This window comes from Ranitomeya imitator, chromosome 1, assembly GCF_032444005.1.
Source record: "Ranitomeya imitator isolate aRanImi1 chromosome 1, aRanImi1.pri, whole genome shotgun sequence".
NCBI classification, from domain to species: Eukaryota; Metazoa; Chordata; class Amphibia; order Anura; family Dendrobatidae; genus Ranitomeya; species Ranitomeya imitator.
The window spans coordinates 114814144-114841359 of NC_091282.1; the positions used below are offsets into that span (position 1 = coordinate 114814144).

At 44.1% G+C, this 27216-nt stretch overlaps 1 protein-coding gene across 2 annotated transcripts in view; it reads left to right on the forward strand.

Annotated features, from left to right (window-relative positions):
- The window catches only part of AP3B1 (adaptor related protein complex 3 subunit beta 1), a 354978-nt gene that overhangs the window by 312668 nt on the left and 15094 nt on the right, over positions 1–27216 (forward strand). For both annotated transcript variants that reach the window (XM_069749950.1, XM_069749942.1), the window contains exon 26: positions 13606–13744. In XM_069749950.1, coding sequence (XP_069606051.1) covers positions 13606–13744 — 139 coding nt within the window. The remainder of the gene's footprint in view (positions 1–13605; positions 13745–27216) is intronic.

Genomic DNA, 27216 nt, shown 5'->3' on the forward strand with positions numbered 1-27216 from the left:
TGTGTGCCAAGCTTAGTTTTAGTGTTTTTTTTTATAGAGCTTGATGAGTTTAGTGAGGAAGGGGAAAAGTGGCTCATAAGTTAGGATAACATATATTACAAATGTATGCACCATTTAAACCCTTGTTGACCTTGCAACTTTTTGTTTTTTCTTCCCTTTTTCCAAGAGCCATGCATAATTTTTTAAATTTTCCCATCCATATAGCCGTGTCAGGGCTTATTATTTGTGGGACAAGTTGTTCTTTTGAGTGACACCATTTTGTCATGTGATGCGCTGGAAAGCAAATTCCAAGTGAGTTGACAGCGCAAAAAAATGCAATTCCACAATTGTTTTTTATTTACCATGTTCACTATATGGTAAAACAAATCTGGCAATAGGATTCTCCAGGTCATTACGAGTACACAGATACCAAACCTATATTTCTTTTTTATTATTATTTCTTTATTTAACCAGTGAAAAGAAAATCAGAAATTTGAAAGAAAAAACATTTTTCTTTGTTGCCATTTTCCAAGACTTGTAGCGTTTTCATTTTTCAAGATGTGGGACTGTATCGGGGCTTATTTTTTGTTTCATGAGCTGGTGTTTTTAATGATATTATTTTTGGGTAGATATGATGTTTTGATTGCTTCTTATTGCATTTTATTTTGAGGTTTTTCTTGTGACACTGTTTACCGATCGGATTAATTTATTTTAGATTTTGATAAATCAGACATTTCTGAACACAACGACACCAAATATTTTTAATGGTGCAAAAGGGAGGTGATTTGAATTTTTTTATATATATATATATATATATATATATATATATATATATATATATATATATATATATATATATATATATATATATATATATTATATTATAATATTTATAATATATTATTATGTTATATATGTTTTTATATATAGTTTTAAAAACTTTTTTCAGTTTATACTGTCTTCAATAGTCCCGTTAAGAGACATGAAGCTGCGATCATCTAATGCCAGTGCTATACATAGCAGTGCTTCAGCCCTGCACTGTATAGCAAAGCATGATCTCCTATGAACGCCGACCATGGGCCAGCGTTCACAGAAGGATTGTAATGGCAGGCGCGGGGGTCATCAGCAGATCCCCAGCTGTCATGACAACCCTTCAACTCCCCGCTGTCTCATGACAGGGGCGTCGACAGGCGGGATGTATGACCTTCTTTTTGCTGACGCATGTTAAATCTCACTGTCAGTAACTGATAGTGGGATTTAATTAGAGAAGAATGGGGTTCACCCATGGGCAGTATAAGTATATAACATGCAAAACACAAGAAAAAGAATGCCCATATACATAGGGAACACCCATACAAATTAAACACTCAATTTATTATGGAAAAAACATGATACTCCAAACACAACAAATTAAAAACATTTAAAACCGTTCTGAAAATCCACAAAGGCCATGTCCAATAATATGGATCATGGACATCCCGTAACTACCAAAAATATGCTCGATGCTGTGTACATGGACTCAACAATAAATGTTAAATACAGGAATAAATATATCAATAAGAGCAGTCCCCATCTATTCACGGTACCATATAAAATATGTGGTGGGAAAGGATATGTATATGCATATATGTCCTGTACAAAAAAATAAAATTAAATAAAAATCAGCGTACATGGACACAAATAAATATATGCAGGCTTTTTTAGCACACAATAAAGACCATGCTCGGACAAACAGGGGATAGTAGTATCCAAGATGTAAAACAAGGTCTTGAAAGAATACTTAACTGACACTATCTAATGACCCAACTGTGTGTATCTGGTCCAATGCCCCAGTCCGGTTGCTATACAAAACCTGTTATCCACCTAACAAATGGAGAGACAGAAAAGGAGGCCAGTGCTCAGATCCCATGAATGGGACACCTGGAAGTCCAGCAAAGAGCCATGTAAGCAAGAGGTAGTAGCGGTTGAACAAAGTGGGATTTAACTGATTAACAGCCTCAGGTGGAGCACCACTGTTAAAGGGAACCTGTCACCCCGTTTTTTCAGTAGGAGATAAAAATACCGTTAAATAGGGCCGGAGCTGTGCTTTACAATAGGGTATTTTTTGTCCCCTGATTCCCTACCTATGCTGCCGAAATACCTTACAAAAGTGTCCTTTTTCGCCTGTCAATCAGGCTGGTCAGGTCAGATGGGCGTGGTCACAGCGCTGTTTCTCCCCTACATCTTGCTTATGTTCCCGTTGGTGGCGTAGTGCTTCTCGCATGCGCAAGTGCCGAATGCACTGCGCAGCTGTAGAAAAAGAGCGCGCTCGCCGCTATTCAGCGGTTTCTCGGTGGGCGATGAATCTCGGCTTCAGGAAAATGGCCGCCGCGATGTCCATCTGCGCACGCGCGGCATCCCGCGGCCATTTTCCTGAAGCCCCGGGAAGCAGGAGACTCCATCTGCGCACGCGCGGCCTCAGGAAGATGGCCGCGCCCACCGAGAAACCGCTGAATAGCGGCGAGCGCGCTCTTTTTCTACAGCTGCGCAGTGCATTCAGCATTTGCGCATGCGAGAAGCACTACGCCACCAACGGGAACATAAGCAAGATGTGGGGGAGAAACAGCGCTGTGACCACTCCCATCTGACCTGACCAGCCTGATTGACAGGCGAAAAAGGACACTTTTGTAAGGTATTTCGGCAGCATAGGTAGGGAATCAGGGGACAAAAAATACCCTATTGTAAAGCACAGCTCAGGCCCTATTTAACAGTATTTTTATCTCCTACTGAAAAAACGGGGTGACAGGTTCCCTTTAAAGGCCCATGATGACTGATTAAATCAGTCATCATGTGCAGGGTGGGGGGGAAACATGGTGCAAGCCCACATCAAAGGCAAAAACAAGACCTTTGACGTAAATATATGTCAGAGGTCATGAAGGGATTACTGTAAATTATAAAATATACAGACCCCAATAAAAAAAAAAAGCTTTAAAAAATTGGAATAAAAGTCCCAATAAAAGTCTATTTATCACATTTTCAGTGAAGCCTGTTCTACGTAGGATCAGAAAGACCACAAAGATCAGTAACATAATGAGATTAGGACCACTCATTACTAAAGTGTTCAGCGACCCTATCCTCATTATTTTAAAGCTATACTCCAGATACTTGTTAGCCAAGCCCTTCCCTCATGATGGCTTCTGAATAGTGAGGTGTGAGTATCTTTACAACCAAAGGTTGCCTTGCACACTAGACTGAAGTTGATAAAAATGGATAATTTCAACCATAACGAATATTCTGAGGGTTAATATTAATAGAGATCAAATATTTTAGCTGATATAATACTTGGTCATCATCTGTAAAGAAGTTGGTCATTAATCCACTAACGATTTTCCTGTGAAAGAATGTTCCTATGATAATTCCAGAAGGTTCACAAGAACATTTCCCCCAAAAATTGTAATTCACCTGGTGTTATTGAACATATATGGCGAGTTTGAATGACCAACATGGACTTAAATGTGGATACTTGCATCGGTTCAAGAGACGATTGTTCGGTACATTGTTGTTCAGTTATCAACCCTCTAATGTGTGATAGTTTAAGGCAATGTTTCCCAAACTCCAGTCATAACGGCCCTCAACACTTCATGTTTTCAGGATTTCCTTAGTGTTTTGCACAGGTGATGGAATTATTATTAAGGCATTAGAAATTGTCACCGGATCGCTCACCTAATGAAATCCTGAAAACCTGATCAGTTTGGAGCCATGAAGAGAGGGTTTGGGAAACACTGACACTGCGGTGTTTGAGAAAAACATACTTTTAATAGCCGCTGGGGACTGAGGTGCACTGTGCACTAGTCATACAGGTGGGACCCTGACTGCTTCTCACCGCCCACTGACAATAAGTGCGCGTATAGGCAGAAGGCTGTCAGTCACTGCCAGTGAAAGGACAGAAATCACCAGGGACCCATCTGTACGACTAGTGCACAGTGCAGCTCAGTCCCCAACGACTATTCAATGTATGTTTCTCTCTGAAAAGCTGCAGCATAGAATATCCGTTTTAAAATGGGATTTCCACAATTTATTATATTCAGGGCTCATTTCATGCATAAAGTTTATTTTACAATCAAATATAATAAATTTTATGCAGTGAGCACCACCTTTAGCAATGAAGTCGATCATGAACTGGTAGTCTGAGTTTACCAGTTGTATTTGGGGGTTAATGTACTTTTCATATATTCGTACATTTAATACCTCCATCTCTGAATGTTTTTCTGTGTAGTCACACTTATTATACAGCTTTCACGTCAGCTTTTTTTATTTACATATTTACTTAGGACGCTAACAGGTTTTTATGCTTTCGTAGGGGTTTTAATGGAACATCTTATTTTTTATACAGAATATAAAAATATTTGAGTTTGGTGTTTCTTGCAGTAGTAAATTCTATATGTTATTATATTTTAACTGCTTTTCGCTATAAATGGATTGATGGTGATGGAAAGTGCGGTTTACTGTGGATTTTGCAGTCAGTGTGTTTATTACTTCTGTTTGAATTTTCAGAATTGCTTACACCATTCCCAACACTCATCTTGTACATAGCAACCCTGAAACCTAGGTTGAATACACTCCACTGATTTAAATTTGAAATATATATATATATATATATATATATATATATATATATACGATATGTGTGTGTATGTATGTATGCATGTATATATCTATAATGTAACGCTGGGAGCGTCACTCTGTCCGAAGCCTCTATAGACTGCGCAGGCGCAAGCGCCGGCGCAGTCTGGGCCTCACAGAGTGACGCTCCCGGGAGATCGCGGTGTGCGTTCACACTGAACGCACACCGCGATCTCCAACAGAGAAGCAGGGACCGCCAGGAGGGTAAGTATCAGCCATATTCACCTGTCCTGCGTTCCATCGCTGAGCGCCGCCATCTTCCCTGTTTTCGGCCTGTAACCTTCAGTTCAGAGGGCGCGATGACGCGCTTAATGCGCGCCGGCGCCGCCCTCTGACTGAACAGTCACGGCCAGGAGACCGGGAAGATGGCGGCGCCCAGCGCTGGAACGCAGGACAGGTGAATATAGTAAGTGCTGGGGGGCCTGAGCTGGCGGCGATACCGGCACCTGACCCCCACAGCGTGCCGGTGTCCCCGCCTGCTCAGGCCCCCCAGCACTCGGCGCCGAGCGGGTCAGAGGCAGTATGGGGACGCAGGATGGAGCAGCACATAAGGATGGAGCAGCACATAAGGATGGGGACGCAGGATGCAGCAGCACATAAGGATGGGGACGCAGGATGGAGCAGCACATAAGGATGGGGACGCAGGATGCAGCAGCACATAAGGATGGGGACGCAGGATGGAGCAGCACATAAGGATGGGGACGCAGGATGGAGCAGCACATAAGGATGGGGACGCAGGATGCAGCAGCACATAAGGATGGGGACGCAGGATGGAGCAGCACATAAGGATGGGGACGCAGGATGCAGCAGCATATAAGGATGGGGACACAGGATGGGAGCAGCACATAAGGATGGGGACGCAGGATGGAGCAGCACATAAGGATGGGGACGCAGGCTGGAGCAGCACATAAGGATGGGGACGCAGGATGGAGCAGCACATAAGGATGGGGACGCAGGATTCAGCAGCACATAAGGATGGGGACGCAGGATGGAGCAGCACATAAGGATGGGGACGCAGGATGGAGCAGCACATAAGGATGGGGACGCAGGATGCAGCAGCACATAAGGATGGGGACGCAGGATGGGAGCAGCACATAAGGATGGGGACGCAGGATGCAGCAGCACATAAGGATGGGGACGCAGGATGGAGCAGCACATAAGGATGGGGACGCAGGATGGAGCAGCACATAAGGATGGGGACGCAGGATGCAGCAGCACATAAGGATGGAGACGCAGGATGGGAGCAGCACATAAGGATGGGGACGCAGGATGGAGCAGCACATAAGGATGGGGACGCAGGATGGAGCAGCACATAAGGATGGGGACGCAGGATGGAGCAGCACATAAGGATGGGGACGCAGGATGCAGCAGCACATAAGGATGGGGACGCAGGATGCAGCAGCACATAAGGATGGGGACGCAGGATGCAGCAGCACATAAGGATGGGGACGCAGGATGGGAGCAGCACATAAGGATGGTGACGCAGGATGGAGCAGCACATAAGGATGGGGACGCAGGATGCAGCAGCACATAAGGATGGGGACGCAGGATGCAGCAGCACATAAGGATGGGGACGCAGGATGGAGCAGCACATAAGGATGGGGACGCAGGATGGAGCAGCACATAAGGATGGGGACGCAGGATGGAGCAGCACATAAGGATGGGGACGCAGGATGGAGAAGCACATGACAGGATGGGGACGCAGGATGGGAGCAGCGCATGACAGGATGGGGACGCAGGATGGGAGCAGCGCATGACAGGATGGGGACGCAGGATGGAGCAGCGCATGACAGGATGGGGACGCAGGATGGAGCAGCACATAAGGATGGGGACGCAGGATGCAGCAGCACATAAGGATGGGGACGCAGGATGCAGCAGCACATAAGGATGGGGACGCAGGATGCAGCAGCACATAAGGATGGGGACGCAGGATGGGAGCAGCACATAAGGATGGTGACGCAGGATGCAGCAGCACATAAGGATGGGGACGCAGGATGGAGCAGCACATAAGGATGGGGACGCAGGATGGAGCAGCACATAAGGATGGGGACGCAGGATGCAGCAGCACATAAGGATGGGGACGCAGGATGGAGCAGCACATAAGGATGGGGACGCAGGATGGAGCAGCACATAAGGATGGGGACGCAGGATGCAGCAGCACATAAGGATGGGGACGCAGGATGCAGCAGCACATAAGGATGGAGACGCAGGATGGAGCAGCACATAAGGATGGGGACGCAGGATGGAGCAGCACATAAGGATGGGGACGCAGGATGGAGAAGCACATGACAGGATGGGGACGCAGGATGGGAGCAGCGCATGACAGGATGGGGACGCAGGATGGGAGCAGCGCATGACAGGATGGGGACGCAGGATGGAGCAGCGCATGACAGGATGGGGACGCAGGATGGAGCAGCGCATGACAGGATGGGGACGCAGGATGGAGCAGCACATACCAGGATGGAGACCATATACCAATATAAATTCTCGCCACCCGGGCGTAGAACGGGTTAAATAGCTAGTGTGTATATATATATATATATACATATATACACACACACACACACACACACACACACACACACACACACACACACACACACACACACATATATATATATTGCTGTGCAAATTAATTGGGACAAAGCAAAAAAAATAAAATGTTATAATGCACGGTTACATACTAACTCTGAAAATTACCTTTTTGCACTAGCTAGTTGACCAAAATTTATTTATTATATGTTAAAACTGGTTTGAATCACTGACTGGTAACCAACTTACGATTTTACTTTAAAAAAAAAAAAATGCTTTGTCCCAATTGATTTGCACAGCACTTTATATATACCGTATATACTAGAGTCTAAGCCGACCCAAGTATAAGCCGAGGCACCTACTTTTGCCACGAAAAACTAGGTAAGCTTATTGACTCGAGTATAAGCCGGGTATGCATTGTCCCCTCATCCCTGTCCTGCTATGCGTGACTGCCTGCATGCCTCCCCTGTCATTGTGTGCATGCCTCTCCTTTCCCTGTCCTGGTATGCATGCCTCCCCCGTTCTGTCCCTGTATGCATGCCTCCCGCGTTCCATCCCTGTATCCATGCCTCCCTATCCCTGTGTGCATGTTTCTGCCTGCAGCTCTTCTTGTGCTCAGCAGTCACTTGGTATCGCTCATTAAGGTGATGAATATGCGCTCCACGCCTATGGGAGTGGAGACACGTCCACATTCATCACCTTAATGAGCTGTACCACATGACCGCTGAGCACAGGAAGAGCTGCAGACAGGCGCCGGCGGCCGGAACGAGATGCAGTGCCAGCACTGAGGGCACGCAGGTAGGCGAGTATGATCTGTGCGCCGGCACTTGGCACCCGCTTGGTCCACCGCCGTCCCCTCGCCGGCTTTCTGTACCGTGACTCATGTATAAACCGAGGGGAGCATTTTCAGCACAAAAAAGTGCTGAAAAACTCGGCTTATACACGAGTACATATGGTATGTGTATATAGATGTATGTATATACATACACACACACACACACACGCCATGTGGATCAAAGTTTTAGGACACACGCCTTAATAAATGAATTCACGCAGGGCTGTGAAGTCTGTAAGCCAAACCTCCGACTCCTCAATTTACCTGATTCCAACTCCACAGCACTACTGAGCATGTACATAAAGTGCAGCACTGCCTCACTACTGAGCTTATACATACAGTGCAGCACTGCCTCACTACTGAGCCTGTACATAAGGTGCAGCACTGCCTCAATACTGAGCCTGTGCATAAGGTGCAGCCCTGCCTCACTACTGAGCATGTACAGTACAGACCAAGTGTTTGGACACACCTCCTCATTTAAAGATTTTTCTGTATTTTCAGGACTATGAAAATTGTACATTCACACTGAAGGCATCAAAACTATGAATTAACACATGTGGAATTATATACTTAGCAAAAAAGTGTGAAACAACTAAAATTATATCTTATATTCTAGGTTCTTCAAAGTAGCCACCTTTTGCTTTGATGACTGCTTTGCACACTTTTGGCATTCTCTTGATGAGCTTCAAGAGGTAGTCACCAGAAATGGTTTTCACTTCACAGGTGTGCCCTGTCAGGTATAATAAGTGGTATTTCTTGCCTTATAAATGGGGTTGGGACCAACAGTTGTGTTGTGCAGAAGTCTGGTGGATACACAGCTGATAGTCCTACTGAATAGACTGTTAGAATTTGTATTATGGCAAGAAAAAAGCAGCTAAGTAAAGAAAAACTAGTGGCCATCATTAGTTTAAGAAATGAAGGTCAGTCAGTCTGAAAAATTGGGAAAACTTTGAAAGTGTCCCCAAGTGCAGTGGCAAAAACCATCAAGTGCTACAAAGAAACTGGCTCACATGAGGACCGCCCCAGGAAAGGAAGACCAAGAGTCACCTCTGCTTCTGAGGATAAGTTTATCCGAGTCACCAGCCTCAGAAATCGCAGGTTAACAGCAGCTCAGATTAGAGACCAGGTCAATGCCACACAGAGTTCTAGCAGCAGACACATCTCTACAACAACTGTTAAGAGGAGACTTTGTGCAGCAGGCCTTCATCTTAAAATAGCTGCTAGGAAACCACTGCTAAGGACAGGCAACAAGCATAAGAGACTTGTTTGGGCTAAAGAACACAAGGAATGAACATTAGACCAGTGGAAATCTGCTTTGGTCTGAGGAGTCCAAATTTGAGATCTTTGGTTCCAACCACCGTGTCTTTGTGCGACGCAGAAAAGGTGAACGGATGGACTCTACATGCCTGGTTCCCACTGTGAAGCATGGAGGAGGAGGTGTGATGGTGTGGGGGTGCTTTGCTGGTGAGACTGTTGGGGATTTATTCAAAATTGAAGGCATACTGAACCGGCATGGCTACCACAGCATCTTGCAGCGGCATGCTATTCCATCCGGTTTGTGTTTAGTAGGACCATCATTTATTTTTCAACAGGACAATGACCCCAAACACACCTTCAGGCTGTGTAAGCTGTGAGCTATTTGACCAAGAAGAAGAGTGATGGGGTGCTACGCCAGATGACCTGGCCTCCACAGTCACCAGACCAGAACCCAGTCGAGATGGTTTGGGGTGAGCTGGACCGCAGAGTGAAGGCAAAAGGGCCAACAAGTGCTAAGCATCTCTGGGAACTCCTTCAAGATTGTTGGAAGACCATTCCCGGTGACTACCTCTTGAAGCTCATCAAGAGAATGCCAAGAGTGTGCAAAGCAGTCATCAAAGCAAAAGGTAGCTACTTTGAAGAACCTAGAATATTAGACATATTTTCAGTTGTTTCACACTTTTTTTGTTCAGTATATAATTCCACATGTGTTAATTCATAGTTTTGATGCCTTCAGTGTGAATGTACAATTTTCATACTCATGAAAATACAGAAAAATCTTTAAATGAGGTGTGTCCAAACTTTTGGCCTGTACTGTACATACAGTGCAGCACTTCTTCACTACTGAGCCTGTACATAAAGTGCAGCACTGCCTCATTACTGAGCCTGTACATACAGTGCAGCACTGCCTCACTACTGAGCCTGTACATACAGTGCAGCACTGCCTCACTACTGAGCCTGTACATACAGTGCAGCACTGCCTCACTATTGAGCATGCACATAAGATGCAGCAATGCCTCACTACTGAGCATGTACATACAGTGCAGCACTGCCTCACTACTGAGCCTGGTAGACAAGGAAAATGGTGTGCACTCAGGTCAGGGACAAGGAGGTGCTGGTAAACTGACCGTGAGGTCAAGTCAATCATTCAAAAAAGATTACCGCACACTCAAGACTGGTAAGATGCAAAAGGTGTATGCCAATTTTATTGAAGAAAACAAAACAAAAAAGAAGTGGTTGCCACATTCATATTCATTTGAAATAGACAAAAACCCAACGTTTCTACCCTCCCGGGTCTTACTCATGGGCTTACTGAAAGGCAAAGAAACTGTATAAGACAATGTTTTACATAGGGCAACATTATAGAAAGAAAAAAAACGGGGGGGGGGGGGGGGGTGAGGAGGGTGGAGAAAATTACAAGAGGAGACCAAAACAAGAAAACAAAACAGTACATGCAATAATAAAACACCAATAAGAGAACGAGAAGAACTATTATGTACCTAGTGTCACTATGACAGGTTGTGCCTTAACAAGGGATCGGTCGTACACCCCCTACCACTGCCACTATTATGCATCTATGTCAAAGGACTTGAGGTAATACACTGTACAGTTCATTACCATGCTTCTCTATTATTATACCTTGTTTGTTATTATACCCTGTTACTAGAACCTTTTGTTGTTCCTGACCATACTACCTCGCCTTCTAGGTTGCTTTGTACATAATAGTTCTTCTCGTTCTCTTATTGGTGTTTTATTATTGCATGTACTGTTTTGTTATCTTGTTTTGTTCTCCTCTCTTGTATGTTTATCCCCCCTACCCCCCCCCCCCTTTTTTTTTCTTTCTATAATGTTGCCCTATGTAAAACATTGTCTTATACAGTTTCTTTGCCTTTCAGTAACCCCATGAGTAAGACCCGGGAGGGTCGAAACGTCGGGTTTTTGTCTATTTCAAATGAATATGAATGTGGCAACCACTTCTTTTTTGTTTTGTTTTCTTCAATAAAATTGGCATACACCTTTTGCATCTTACCAGTCTTGAGTGTGCGGTAATCTTTTTTGAATCACTACTGAGCCTGTACATACAGTGCAGCACTGCCTCACTATTGAGCATGTACATAAGATGCAGCACTGCTCACTACTGAGCCTGTACATACAGTGCAGCACTGCCTCACTACTGAGCCTGTACATACAGTGCAGCACTGCCTCACTACTGAGCATGTACATAAGGAGCAGCACTGCCTCACTACTGAGCCTGTACATACAGTGCAGCACTGCCTCACTACTGAGCATGTACATAAGGAGCAGCACTGCCTCACTACTGAGCATGTACATAAGGTGCAGCACAGATTCATCTCAACTAAAAGCCGAGATCCTTAGATCAGGAACAGGACAGACATTTATAGGACATTTCATAACTTTCACAAATTATGAAAAAATGACCAACTCTTACTGCATTGAACTGCCATTTTACCGTCCGTTTTATACGGATTCCGACTCCACCAAAATGGACGCCGACTTTGCAATTCCCAACTTCACATCCCTGAATTCAGGTTTTCATTCAGTCCCCCGTGTATACCATCTGACCCCTCACCACTCCGTCTGCGTTTAATAACATTTGTGACAGATTGCTTGTAGTAAAGAGCCCACTGATATCAGCGTGGTCCTGTAATCAAGCCACCAGTGTAAAAGGTCATGTCATTTCTTCCCTCCTAAGTATTTCTCCTATAAGTGGTATTATTGAAAGGTGTAGGAACCACACCAGCTAAATGGTGACCATGTAAAGTTAGTGCGGGTTCACTGGGTTCTGAGGAGCGGAGGGCAAACTTCCTTTGTCATTAACGTCACAAAAACTCTGCACCCAATAGCCGTATGACATGTTTTTATGTCATGAGTTATGACATGGCCCGAGCCACTGCATGCAGCCTTACATTATTATGCACAATGCTAAGTATTCAATGCCAACCTCTGGAGCAGTGGATATGTGTTCTGTGGAGTGACTGAAAGTGCTACTCTTTCTGGCATCTGATGGCCAAGTCTGGGTTTGGTAAAGGTCAGGTGAACATTACATTTGGCACAATGTAGTCATTCAGGTAAAGTTTGGTAGATGAGGGATAATGCTATTGGGTGGTTTATCAGGGGTCGGCCTAGGCCTCATAGTTCCAGTGAAAGGAAATCTAGATGCTTCATCATACATGTTCATCATAATATTTTGTACAATTGTATGCTTCCAAGTATGTTGGAACAGTTTGGGGAAGACCTTTTGCCAGCCAGACGCGCTCATCCAACATCTGTGTCGGACCTCACAAGTGTTCTTCTGGATGAATGGGCAGATATTCCTACATATATCTCCAAAGTTTGAAAGCTTGCTAGGATAAGGGGACCTGTTTTAGAGGCAGTGAGGTTATAGCTTCATATTAATGCATATGGATTTTGAATATGATATAATAAAAGCTCTTATGGTGTGATTTGTAGGTGTCTCAATACTTTTGTCCAGAGGTTGTTCTCTTTCAGCAAAATTGCCCACTTGCTCATTTTAGGTGTTTAAAAAAAAAAAAAACAAGCTGAGCTTTTCTTACTTTTACTGGATTCAGCGCTGAGTCTTCGCTGCAACCACAGTCTGTTTGGCTGCATTGGTGATATCAAGTCGACAACATTGCAAGGCAATCACTGAACTTAGCAGCTCTTTCCATCTACCTCAACTGAGCTCAGTGATTGGCTGCAGCTCTGTCGACATGCCATCACCAATGCAGTCAAACAACGGAGACTTGGGCAGTGAAGAACACAGCACTGAACCCAGGTAGCACAAGTAAAGCTTGGCTTGGTTTTTTTTTTTGTTTTTTTTTACACCAACAGCCTGTGGGCAGAAACTTACTTAAAGACAAGCAGCCCCTAAGTTGGTGTCCTCTCTTTAAATATTATTTTGATCTATTTACTCACACAATCCATATCAAGTTTTTATTGGATTAATTTAGAAATGCTTCTTTGTGTAGAAATTGTTGTTACATTATGTGTATGATTCTCCCCGATGTTTATTTGATTCCCTCTCATAACGTCCATCTAATGTGTCCAGTGCTGGTTGTTGCACATATTCAGTAGATCAGCCCGATCTCATGGATCCCTTTTGTAATTGGATGGGAGTGAGTCTTGTTATTGTGTAGGCCAACCAATAAAAATCAGCGCACTAGATGCATCTACCTCTCACCAGCGTTGGGCCCACTTATGGACATGGAAGTCGTGGCGGGTGAACGCAACTTCCGCAGGAATAAAAACTTAGTAAAATATTTTTATCATAATGCAGAGTATCCATCAATAATTAAACTTTTTTTGCTCCGATTCTACAGCAAAGCTGACTGGCATGAATGAGAGTTCAGCGACTATTACAGTATCTCCTCCAAACAGTACACCACAGGCGGTAGTACAGAAGTTTTCAGCTGCTGCCAACCTTGGGGTTATAGCTTCAGGCCAAAACAATATACACAGGTGAGTGTTTAAGCCAGCAGTATGCCATATTACATTAGTGCACTGCGATAAGGGTACAAAAAATATATCCGCACTTTTCATCTCTTTCTATATTCATCTTCAAAACATAAAATGTATTTATTTTTCCATTATTTGTTATACCCCTTGTCCATTTATGTATAGGGTAGACATAGGCTAATCAATTTGCAGGACACTCGTCCAGTCGTCCATGTCTTCCAGACAGGAGCCCTATAAACCTCCTTCTACCTGCATGGCTCACTGTTTCCTCTACTGATTAGTAGATCCACCACAATCTCATAGGGCGTAGCAAAACCATATTGTTCCTTCCCTTTCGAGCCATGGGCTCATACAGTAGTTTTCCCCTACATATGGGCTATCTGTGTACTCAGGAGAAATTGTACAATACATTTTATGATCCACTTTCTCCTTTTACCTTTGTGAAAAATGAAAAATTTGGGGCTAAAGCAACATTTTTGTGGGAAAGATATATTTTTTCATTTTCACGGCTTAATGTTATAAAATGTGAAGCATCAGCATTTTCAAGGTGCTCACCACACTTCTAAATAGATCCCTTGAGGGGTGTAGTTTCCATAATGGAGTCACACTTGTGGGAGGGATTCCACTGTTTAAGCAACTCAGGGGCTCTACAAATGCGACATGGCGTCCAATCTCAATTCCAGATGGTTTTGTGCTCTGATAGTCTGATGGTGCTCCTTCGCTTCCCTGTCACGCGCCTAAACAATAGTTTTCCACCACACATCTGTGTACACAGGAGAAATTGCACAACAAATTACCGTATATACTCGAGTATAAGCCGAGATTTTCAGCCCAAATTTTTGGGCTGAAAGTGCCCCTCTCGGCTTATACTCGAGTCACGGTCGGCGGGTGAGGGGGAGAGGGCGCTGAGGCATACTTACCTAGTCCCGGCGGTCCTGACGCTCCCCCTGCCCGTCCCACGGTCTCCGGGTGCTGCAGCTCTTCTCCTGTTCAGCGGTCACGTGGGACCGCTCATTAGAGAAATGAATGTGGACTCCACTCCCATAGGGGTGGAGCCGCATATTCATTTTTCTAATGAGCATTAACGGTGACCACTGATAGAGGAAGAGTCTGCGGCACCGAAGACCAGCTGTCTGGGGGAAGGAGTGGGACGCCGGGAGCAGGTAAGTATTACATATTCACCTGTCCGCGTTCCACACGCCGGGCGCTGCTCTTTCTTCTCGTCCTCTTGCACTGACTGTGCAGGTCAGAGGGCGGGATGACGCATATAGTGTGCGCGGCACCCTCTGCCTGATCAGTCAGTGCGGAGAGACGCTGAGACGGGACGCTGAGGAGCTGCAAGCAAGAGAGGTGAGTATGGCATTTTTTTTTATTATTGCAGCAGCAGCAATGGTACAGCTTTCTATGGTACATCTATGGGGCAATAATGAACGGTGCAGAGCACTATATGGCACAGCTATGGGGCAATAATGAACGGTGCAGAGCACTATATGGCACGGCTATGGGGCAATAATGAACGGTGCAGAGCACTATATGGCACAGGTATGGGGCAATAATGAACGGTGCAGAGCACTATATGGCACAGCTATGGGGCAATAATGAACGGTGCAGAGCACTATATGGCACAGCTATGGGGCAATAATGAACGGTGCAGAGCACTATATGGCACGGCTATGGGGCAATAATGAACGGTGCAGAGCACTATATGGCACAGCTATGGGGCATTAATGAACGGTGCAGAGCACTATACGGCACAGCTTTCTATGGTACATCTATGGGGCCATAATGAACAGTGCAGAGCACTATATGGCACGGCTATGGGGCAATAATGAACGGTGCAGAGCACTATATGGCACGGCTATGGGGCAATAATGAAAGGTGCAGAGCACTATATGGCACGGCTATGGGGCAATAATGAACGGTGCAGAGCACTATATGGCACAGCTTTCTATGGTACATCTTTCTATAGTACATCTATGGGGCAATAATGAACGGTGCAGAGCACTATATGTCAGCTATGGGGCCATAATGAACGGTGCAGAGCACTATATGGCACGGCTATGGGGCCATAATGAACGGTATGGATCATCTATTTTTATTTTTGAAATTCACCGGTAGCTGCTGCAATTTCCACCCTAGGCTTATACTCAAGTCAATAAGTTTTCCCAGTTTTTTGTGGCAAAATTAGGTGGGTCGGCTTATACTCGGGTCGGCTTATACTCGAGTATATACGGTATATGGTTCATTTTCTCTTGTTAGTCTTATGAAAATGAAAAATGTGGGTCTAAAGCAACATTGTAGGAAAATTTTGAATTTTTTTTCCCCACATTGCTTTAACCCCTTTCTGACCTCGGACGGGATAGTACGTCCGAGGTCAAATCCCCTGCTTTGATGCAGGGCTCCGCGGTGAGCCCGCATCAAAGCCGGGACATGTCAGCTGTTTTGAACAGCTGACATGTGCCCGTAATAGGCGCGGGCAGAATCGCGATCTGCCGCACCTATTAACTAGTTAAATGCCGCTGTCAAACGCAGACAGCGGCATTTAACTACCGCTTCCGGCCGGGCGGCTGGAAATGATGTCATCGCCGACCCTCGTCACATGATCGGGGGTCGGCGATGCGTCAGGATGGTAACCATAGAGGTCCTTGAGACCTCTATCGTTACTGATCGCCGCTAGCTGTGAGCGCCACCCTGTGGTCGGCGCTCACAGCACACCTCCATTTCTGCTACATAGCAGCGATCAGCAGATCGCTGCTATGTAGCAGAGCCGATCGCGTTGTGCCTGCTTCTAGCCTCCCATGGAGGCTATTGAAGCATGGCAAAAGTAAAAAAAAAAAAAAAGTTAAAAAAAAATGTGAAAAAAAATAAAAAAAATATAAAAGTTTAAATCACCCCCCTTTCGCCCCAATCAAAATAAATCAATAAAAAAAATATCAAATCTACGCATATTTGGTATCACCGCGCTCAGAATCGCCCGATCTATCAATTAAAAAAAAGCATTAACCTGATCACTAAACGGCGTAGCTAGAAAAAAATTCGAAACGCCAGAATTACATTTTTTAGGTCGTCGTGACATTGCATTAAAATGCAATAACGGGCGATCAAAAGAACGTATCTGCACCAAAATGCTATCATTAAAAACGTCATCTCGGCATGCAAAAAATAGGCCCTCAACCGACCCCAGATCACGAAAAATGGAGACGCTACGAGTATCGGAAAATGGCGCCATTTTTTTTTTTTTTTTTTTTTTTTAAGCAAAGTTTGGAATTTTTTTTCACCACTTAGATAAAAAATAACTTAGTCGTGTTAGGTGTCTATGAACTCGTATTGACCTGGAGAATCATAATGGCAGGTTAGTTTTAGCATTTAGTGAACCTAGCAAAAAAGCCAAACAAAAAACAAGTGTGGGATTTCACTTTTTTTGCAATTTCACCGCACTTGGAATTTTTTTCTAGTACACGACATGCTAAAACCAATGATGTCGTTCAAAAGTACAACTCGTCCCGCAAAAAATAAGCCCTCACATGGCCAAATTGACGGACAAATAAAAAAGTTATGGCTCTGGGAAGGAGAGGAGTGAAAAACGAACACGGAAAAACGAAAAATCCCAAGGTCATGAAGGGGTTAATTCCTGTGAAGCACCTAAAGCAGTGTTTCTCAACTCCAATCCTCAAGACCCACCAACAGGTCATGTTTTCAGGATTTCCTTAGTATTGCCCAGTATGCCCAAATGCACAAATATATGGAGTCGAATTACACATCTGTAAACTGGATGACATAAATTCAAGGAAAAGGCTTCAGCACCAAAAGGGGAAAAACAAAACATAACATTTTCTGTGGATTTAAAAAAATTAGGATCCATAGTCATATGCATTTCAGGTTTGCAACCCTTACTCAGAGCTATTCATGTTATATGCTATGAAGAAAGGTTGCTAACCTGAAACATGTAAGATTATTGATCCTAATCTTTTTTTTCATAATCTTTTTTTAAGCGTTTTTTATAAGTTTTAGTGTGTATTTTAAAAAAAAAAAGTCTTTTTTTCCTTTTGGTGCTGGAGCCTTTTCCTTGGTCTGCTTTTATCCATTAGAACCTGGAATTGTTTCCTCTTACTGAAGCTGTCGGAGAGAGAGCTGAATAAAGCTTAATCTATACACATTATTATTATAATTTATATAACACCATTAATTCCATGGTGCTGTACATGAGACGGGGTTACATCAAAATACAAATATCACTTACAGAAAACAAAGCTAACAATGACAGACTGATACAGGGGGGCGAGGACCCTGCCCTTGCAGGCTTATATTCTACAGGATTATGGGGAAGGAGACAGTAGGTCGAGGGTTGCAGTAGCTCCGATAGTGTTGAGGTGGTCATGTGGTCATTACAGGTTGTAAGTTTTCTTGAAGAGGTGGGTTTTCAGGTTTCTTTTGAAGGATCCAAATGTGGTGGATAATCGGACGTGTTGGGGCACAGAATTCCAGAGGATGGGGGATATTCGGGAAAAGTCTTGGAGGCTATTGGGTGAGGAGCGAATAAGCATGGAGGAAAGGAGGAGGAATTGGGAGGGTCGGAGATTACGTGAGGGAAGATATTGAGCGATTAGTTTGGAAATATACAGAGGAGAAAGGTTATGGATGGCTTTGTAGGTCAGTGTTAGTTGTTTAAACTGGATACTCTGGGAAATTGGGAGCCAGTGAAGGGATTTGCAAAGAGGGGAAGCAGGGGTGTAGAGAGGAGAGAGATTAATTAGTCTGGCAGCAGAGTTAGGGTATGTGCACACGATGCAGAATTAGTGCAGATCTGCAGATTTTTCTGCAGCAGAAACGCTGCAGAACTGCACTGTGATTTACAGTACAATGTAAATCAATGTGAAAAAAAAAGCTGTGCACATGGTGCAGAAAAATCTGCGCAGAAACGCTGCAGATTTCAAAGAAGTGCATGTCACTTCTTTTGTGCAGTTCTGCAGCGTTTCTGTACCCCTCCATTAATAGAAATCCACCGTGGTAAAATCTGCACAAAAAACGCACCTGCGGTTTCTGCCAGGAGATGCAGATTTAGTGCAGAAAATTCTGCACCACATTTCCTACGTGAGCACATAGCCTTAAGGTCGAGGTACACGTTTTAGCCCGGTTACTTCTCTTTGATGGATGGAGTTGTACTATCAGAATAAAAAACTTAGTGTTTTGTTTTTTTTCCCCCTAAAAGTTGGAATTCTGATACCAAAGCAGGAGATGCAAGCTACTTTTTTTTCAACATGTGTTCACACAATGCAGTTCCCCTAATTATCCTGATTTGCCTTTTTTTCCACATATAAGGACTAGTTCAGACAACAGTAAATTTGTTTCCTCAATCAGGCAGCAGACTAATTATTAGGTCACTGCGTGCATAAATGGTTTTCATGTAGCGAAAAATGTCAGCGTACACTAATTGTGCAAATGGCGAATAGCTCTTGCATCCGTCCACGATTCAGGCGAGTGCATCCAGCCGCACATTGACGTAACCAATCCATAAATTGCAGCATTTATCTGAACATGGCCTAAAGGCTCAAATGTTTCGTCTGGCTATGTATTGGTTGGTGTGATTGACCAAAGCAGATCAGCTTCATCGTTTCTTGAGCAGACAAGACGTTAAATTTAAGCGAAAACTCATATATGTATGAATCGTACAGTGCAGGAGGGGGACCGTTTCAGGTATACCATATTACATTACAGTGTTGCTTCGACAGGCTTTGCTGCTTAAAAAAGCCCATTAGCAATTCATATAGCTTCAGTGCTAATATTCACATCACTAATTCCTCAACAGGGGATTAATATCAATGAAGAATACTCATGATATGCATATAGTATAGAGGCAGGCATTAGAAAAATGTGGTCTCAGTTGGCAAGTAACTAGTGCCTCATGAATATCTGCTCATGAAATGCCTCATAAGTGTCAGATTCTTTGCTGCTTGATCTCGTGAAAAAGATTCAGCCAGCAAAATGGTTGTTGTATGGCGTGCAGCTTAGGATAGGATTAATAATGTAATTCTTAACTGGTATATACAGTACCATGCAAAGGTTTTAGGCAGGTGTGGGAAAAATGCTTCAAAGTAAGAATGTTTTAAAAAAAATAGACGTTATAATAAACTATTTTTATCAATTATAAAAAAAAACGCAAAGTGAATGTGCAGCATAACAAATCTAAGTCCAATCAATATTTGTTGTGACCAACATTTCCCTTGAAAACAAAATCATTTCTTCTAGATACACTTACACAAAGTTTTTGAAAGAACTCTGCAGGGAAACAACTTGGAGAAGTGACCACAGATCTTCTGTGGATGTAGGCAGTGGTGTAACTAGAGTCCTGTGGGCCCTGGTATGGACTTTGGACCTGGGCCCCCACCAGCCTCTTGGTCAGATGTATGGGCCCCTGGTGCGTTCTATATCTTATGAAGACATACATGTTCGCACTAAAAGAAAAAAGACTAGAGATAAAATACAGAAATCTTAGAAAAAAAAAAACAGCAATAAATTAATATACCAATAATAAGACCACTTAAATGTCTGCTTGAAATCTTTTCTTGGTAGACACTTTGCTGATGCTTTATTACTATCTTGTGTCTTACTTCTATACTCAGTCAAGCCATGATGTATAACCTCTGCCACGAAACTGTCTTCAACATCCTAACCTTTGTTGCAAAGTTTGGCTTGTCCACAAACAGTATTAAAGAGTATCTTTCAACACATTTTTCCAGGACGTCCCCCTGACAGCACATTGGAGGACGTCCTCCTCCTCCTTGCAGGGACAGGAAACACAACACGAGAGGTTAAAAGGTCCCACTCCACCCCCTTTTCCTCAGTGTTTTTCCTGTCCCTGCATGGAGGGACACACGAGAGGATACAGCGCTATACAAGCGGGAAGACTCACCAGTCCGGAGGGCTCGGGGGATCGTGCGGCTAACGCCAATATCCTTTCCCCGCATCACTAAGCCCCAGGCAGAAACTTCCCGGTGGGGAGTCCCTCTGCCAAAAGACCAGTCGAGCGGACGAGCTCCTGGGTCGAACCGCTTCCTCCCGGTGGGGGGCTCTCGGTTCGGGCGCCAGGAGAAGAGGCGCCGCAAGAGGTCCGGCGCCAGCGGCAGCAGCGTGCGTTCCACTGAGTGGAACGCGGAAGTAGGATTGTTAGACCGAGTGCAGTACGTCCGGTGTCAGGCGCAGGTAAGGTGACGTCACATCCGGGGACGGGGCCATCTCGGCGTGCGTTCCACCTGGTGGAACGCGGAAGTATGCAGCTTTAAGGGCGCAAGGCTCAGGGCACTCGCAGATGGTTATCCAGCGCTTCCTCTGATGGTAGGAGAGCGCCGGAGTGAATCCCTGGAGAATATTTGCTGCAGGACAGACGTGCGAGCAGTCTGCTGCAGACATGCCGGAGACCAAGGGTGAGTGCAGCAGACGCTGCTATATCCCTTTTATACATATGGGATCATATGAGATCATGTACTTATAGTAGTATTTCTCCACAGAAGATATGGAGAACAGGAATGAGGAGATAGGGGTAAGTGCGCAATGCGCAGAGTACTCAAATATACGCCTGCACACACTGAGCCGTTCTTGTCCTTATTCTTACATTTAGGATAAAGAGGCCAGTCAAGCTCCCCTCCCTCAGTCTAAAAAGTCTGGCAAGGTATTGACTAAATCTAAGAGGTGCTCTCTTTGTAACACAAAACTGTCAGAAACATACAAGAAGGATCTGTGCAGCTCTTGTATTAAGAAAATTGTCAGAGAAGAACAACCATCAATGTTGTCCGAAATGAGGAATATAATCCGGGAGGAGGTCCAGAATTCCTTAGCTTCAATGTCACAACGGGAAGTGTACAGTCCGGGCCCGGCTCGTAAAAGACCAAGGAAAGATCCAGAACAGGAGGTTCAGGATGGTTCGTCGGAGGCGGAATCAGAATATAGAGGTTCTGATCAAGAAGGAGGAGAACTGCCAGTAGAAGAACAAGAAGGGAAGAGGTACTACTTTCCATTTGAAGAAACAGAAGAACTGGTCCAGGCGGTCAGACGTACTATGCAGGTGAAAGAAGATCCACAGCCGAGATCTAGACAAGATCAGATGTTCGGAGGGCTCACATATCAGGAACGGACGGTGTTCCCGGTGAGTGAACACATACGTAAGATGATCTCGCAAGAATGGAAAGATGCGGAGCGAAGATTGGTGATGTCCAGAGAGTTTAAAAACCGTCTTCCGTTTGATTCAGAAGAGATCAAGACATGGGAAGAGATTCCGAAGGTAGATGTCCCTTTAGCCAAGGTGGCAAAGAAAACATCCATACCTTTCGAAGATTCATCTAGTCTTAAGGATGCAATGGATCGCAAGGCGGATATCCTTTTACGTCGAGCCTGGGAGACTTCAGCAGCTTTAATAAAAACTAACATCGCAGCTACTTCTGTAGCGAGATCCATGTTCCTGTGGATGGAACAGCTGGAAGAACATTTAATTAATAAGACTTCACGGGCGGATATAATTGCTTCTCTGCCTATCATTAAGTCAGCCACGGCCTTTATGGCAGATACATCAGCTGAATCTGTGAGATTTGCGGCTAGGAATAGCTCCTTGTCCAATGCAACACGAAGGGCTATTTGGCTTAGATCTTGGTCGGGGGATAATGCATCCAAAAATAAATTATGCGCCATTCCATTTTCAGGTTCCAGAATATTTGGTCAGGCTTTAGATGACATCCTAGAGTCAGCAGCTGATAGTAAAAGAGGGTTTCCCGAGGATAAACCCAAGAAGTTTCAGCCCTTTCGGAGGAGGCCTCTCCCCCCTCCCCCTCCCCCCCGCAGATTTCCAGAGTATAGAGAACAATGGAGATCAGGTAGAGGATCTTTTAGGAGTTCCTACGCTCAGAATAGAAGGGGTAAGAATTCCTTGTTCGGTTCTGGCTATAGACCAAGGAAACAATGACGCCATAGGGATAGGCGGGAGATTAAGTTTCTTCCTCAAACAATGGAGTCAGATCTCAGACAACGATTATGTCCTCAAGATAATCTCAGAGGGTTACAGAATAGAGTTAACATCCCGCGTACCTCAAAGGTGTATCTTACCAACAATGTTAGCCAAAGATTCCCCTATGTTTCTAGACCTACAAAAACTGTTCGACTCCGGGGTTATAGTTCGGGTTCCTACTCCAGAAATAGGTGCAGGTCACTATTCCTCTCTTTTTTCTATTCCAAAACCGTCAGGGGAATCCCGTACAATAATAAATTTAAAACCTCTGAACGTTTTCGTCAAATACAAACGGTTCAGAATGGAGTCGATCAGGTCCATCATTCATCTTATAAACAAAGATTCGGTAATGTGCACTCTCGATCTGAAGAGTGCGTATTATCAGGTCCCGATACATCTCTCTTCTCAGGAGCTTCTGAGATTCTCGGTAAGTCTCTCGGACATGACCTGCCACTTCCAATTTCAATGCCTCCCTTTCGGTCTAGCATCCACCCCAAGAATTTTCACCAAATTGGTAGCAGAGGTGGTGGCTTTCTTAAGAAACCAAGGAATAACAATAATTCCATACTTGGACGATTTTCTGGTTGTGGCACGATCAAGGGCCATTCTGCTACAACACAGAGATCGGGTCATAGCAGTATTAGAGGAAATAGGATGGGTGGTCAACAGGAAAAAGTCACATTTAAAGCCAGAATCCCAGAAGATATTTCTAGGAGTACTCTTGGATTCTACAACCAGGCAGTCCTTCTTACCAAGGGACAAACGAACGTCATTAAAAAAGATGATCTTAGAATTCCAAAGAAGTCCAGTGACGATAAGAGCAGCTATGAAAGTCTTGGGGAAGATGACAGCATGCATTCCGTGTGTCAGATGGGCTCAGGCTCACTCAAGGCCTTTACAAGAACAGATACTCATGGTATGGGATCGACGTCGTTCCACATTAGACAAGAGGCTAGAGCTATCAATGAAGACAAGAAGATCACTACGATGGTGGATCCAGGACTACAATCTAAAAAAGGGCATCCCTTGGATATCAACCCCTTGTGTGATAATCACCACAGATGCAAGTCAGTGGGGATGGGGAGCGCACCTGGAAGGAAAATTCTTTCAGGACAAGTGGCCCGAGGAGATCAGTCAAATTACAGAGAATTATACGCAGTCTGGGAAGCTCTCAGAAGAAACCGTTCACGCCTAAAGGACAAACATGTAAAAATCCTATCCGACAATGTAACAGCGGTATCCTTTTTGAGGCATCAGGGAGGTTCCAAACACAAAGCGCTTCAAGGTCTAGCGCAGAGAATATATGCCTGGGCAGAAGACGTTGTCTTATCTATAACAGCAGTGCATCTACAAGGGTCACAGAACATACTAGCCGACTATCTAAGCAGAAAGAAAGTTTCTCCAACCGAATGGGAACTAAGTCAAGAAATGTTCCAAATTCTTTGCCACCGTTGGGGAACGCCCAGGATAGATTTATTCGCCACAAGGAAAAATTCAAAGGTTCCCAGATTTTATTCCCTCAACCCTCTAGACATGCCGGAAGCAGTCGACGCCTTAAGTCAAGCATGGAGCGAACCTCTGTCTTACGCATTTCCACCAATAGCACTAATTCCAGTAGTGCTCAGGAAGATTCAGGAAGACCAGGCAACAGTGCTGACGATTGTACCATTCTGGCCAAAGAGAAGTTGGTTCCCATTGTTGGGGGCCATGGCAACGGAAGACCCTATCATACTCCCGTTATGGAAGGATATAATTCATCAAGGGCCTGTTTTACACCAAAACCCGGAGAGACTGCATCTATCATGGATCCTGAGAGGGACATTTTGAAATCCAGAGGTCTTTCAGATGAAGTAATTACAACCATCCAGGCTAGTAGGAAGCCTGTCACCTCAGCCATCTACCACAAAATCTGGAAAAAAAATTGTATGGGAAGTGGCGGGTCAGCTGTGATTCCGGGGGTCTTAGATGTTCCTAGAGTCTTAAAATTCTTACAGGCAGGCTTTGACTTGGGGCTCAGGCCAGGTACAATTAAAGTCCAGATCTCGGCCCTTAGTACTTTTCTGGATTATCCATTAGCTTCCCACCCCTGGATAATCAGATTTGTGAGGGCTATCCAAAGATTACGGCCTACCTTGAGACAGCTAGCTCCCACATGGGACTTAAATTTAGTCCTTAGGGCTCTATGTAAAGATCCCTATTCTCTAGAGGAGGACATGCCTATTTCAGTTCGTACCTGGAAGACGGCCTTCCGAGTAGCGATTACAACAGCTAAACGCGTAGGGGAAATTCAGGCTCTATCAATTAAGGATCCATATCTTCAAGTCAGAGAGGATCATATAATCCTAAAATTAGACCCAGCTTTTATCCCAAAAATAGCTTCAGCAAAAAATCGAGATCAGGAAATAATTTTACCTTCCTTTTGTGAGAACCCTTCTAATGAAAAAGAACAGGCTTTACACTCCCTGGATGTTAGGCAGGCAGTATTAAACTATCTAGAGGCCACTAGCTCCTGGAGGAAGGATTCTAATCTTTTTATCCTATTTGGAGGTAAGAATAAAGGTAAAAAAGCTTCCAAGGCGTCTATAGCTAGATGGATTACTACTATAATTTCAAAAGCCTACGCATCAGAAGGGATAGCGTGCCCAACAGGGATTAAAGCTCACTCTACTAGGGCTGTTTCAGCATCATGGGCTGAGCGAGCAGGAGCGTCACTAGATCAGATTTGCAAGGCAGCAACTTGGGCCAGAGTAAACACGTTCTGTAAGCACTATAAGCTAGACGTAGTAGCAGCTCAGCAGACGTCTTATGGGAGGAAAGTTCTCCAAGCAGTTGTCCCACCCTAAACGTAGTTTTCTTTGGTATTCTCCAATGTGCTGTCAGGGGGACGTCCTGGAAAATGGGTATTATTACCTACCGATAATTCGGTTTCCAGGAGTCCATCCTGACAGCACCGTTATTTCCCCCCCTATGCATGCCAGTTCATATGCTGTAATATGTTTGGTCAAATAAAGTTTTCAAAAGTATATCTATCCATCGTGTGGTACTTGTCAAAACACTGAGGAAAAGGGGGTGGAGTGGGACCTTTTAACCTCTCGTGTTGTGTTTCCTGTCCCTGCAAGGAGGAGGAGGACGTCTTCCAATGTGCTGTCAGGATGGACTCCTGGAAACCGAATTATCGGTAGGTAATAATACCCATTTTCATGTTGGACTGGACACCCAATATGATACTGGCTGCAGAGCAGAATGTCTTTTGTTTGTTTTTTCGCCTCACCATTGTATTTGGCACCTAATTAAGTTCATTTTCAACACAAGAGGGCATTATCAGAACATTTTCACTGGGGGCGCGTACTTCTGGTACTTCCCCCTATATGAGGGGGAATCGTAAGTAGGCAAGAACACTCAGGAGAAAGAAGAACATGTCCCATCAAAGCTTAAAGGGGGTTTATCTTGTGTGAGAGATATGAGAGCGATTACAAGTTGCTGTGAGCACAGCAGACCTTAGTGTCATTACTCTAATTTTGCGCTTTAATTTCCTGATAGTCCTTGTGGGGGTGAGGAGCAGCACCACAGAGTTTAGCTGTGTCACAATACAGACCCTTACACAGGTGCATCTAACATAATTAGAATATCATCTAAAAGTTAATTTATTTCAGTTTATCAATACAAAAAGTGAAACTCATATATTAGAGTATTTACAGAGTAACGTATTTCAAGTGTTTCTTTTAATGTTGATGATTATGGCTTACAGCCAATGAAAACCCCAATGTCATTATCTCAGTAAATTGGAATACTGTAACACACCAGCTTAAAAAAATTATTTTAACATACGAAATGTTGGCCTACTGAAATGTATGTTCAATAAATGCACTCAATACTTGGTCAGGGTGCCTTTTGCATCAATTACTGCATCAATGCGGCGTGGCATGGAGTCGATCAGACTGTGGCACTGCTGAGGTGTTATGGAAGCCCAGGTTGCTTTGATAGCAGCCTTCAGCTCGTTTGCATAGTTGGGTCTGGGGTTCCTCATTTTCCTCTTGACAATATCACATAGATTCTCTATGAGGTTAAGGTTAGGCAAGTTTGCTGGCCAATCAAGCACAGTGATACTATTGTTTTTAAACCAGGTATTGTGCCAAATACTTTGACTGCTAATATCTCTGCACTGGAAAGATGAAATAAGACAAAAAAACATTTAATTCTAGTCTGCAGCCACTATTACATCGTTTGTCCTGTTCAACCTGAAAAATTTGGTGAAGGGTCCTTTCTAAACCTGTTAGATGGCTTTCTGTTTTTAAGCTAATGACTGTGTTTCAACCTACAAATACAAAACAAGTGATGATCATCATTTTCATAATTTTTTTTACTTATACTCTTGACTATAATCCTGCAAAATGCTGACTTTGCCTTCAAAATAGCATCAATTCTTCTAGCTACACTTGTCCAAAGGGTGGTTACATCCAATGCTGATTTGATTTAACCCCTT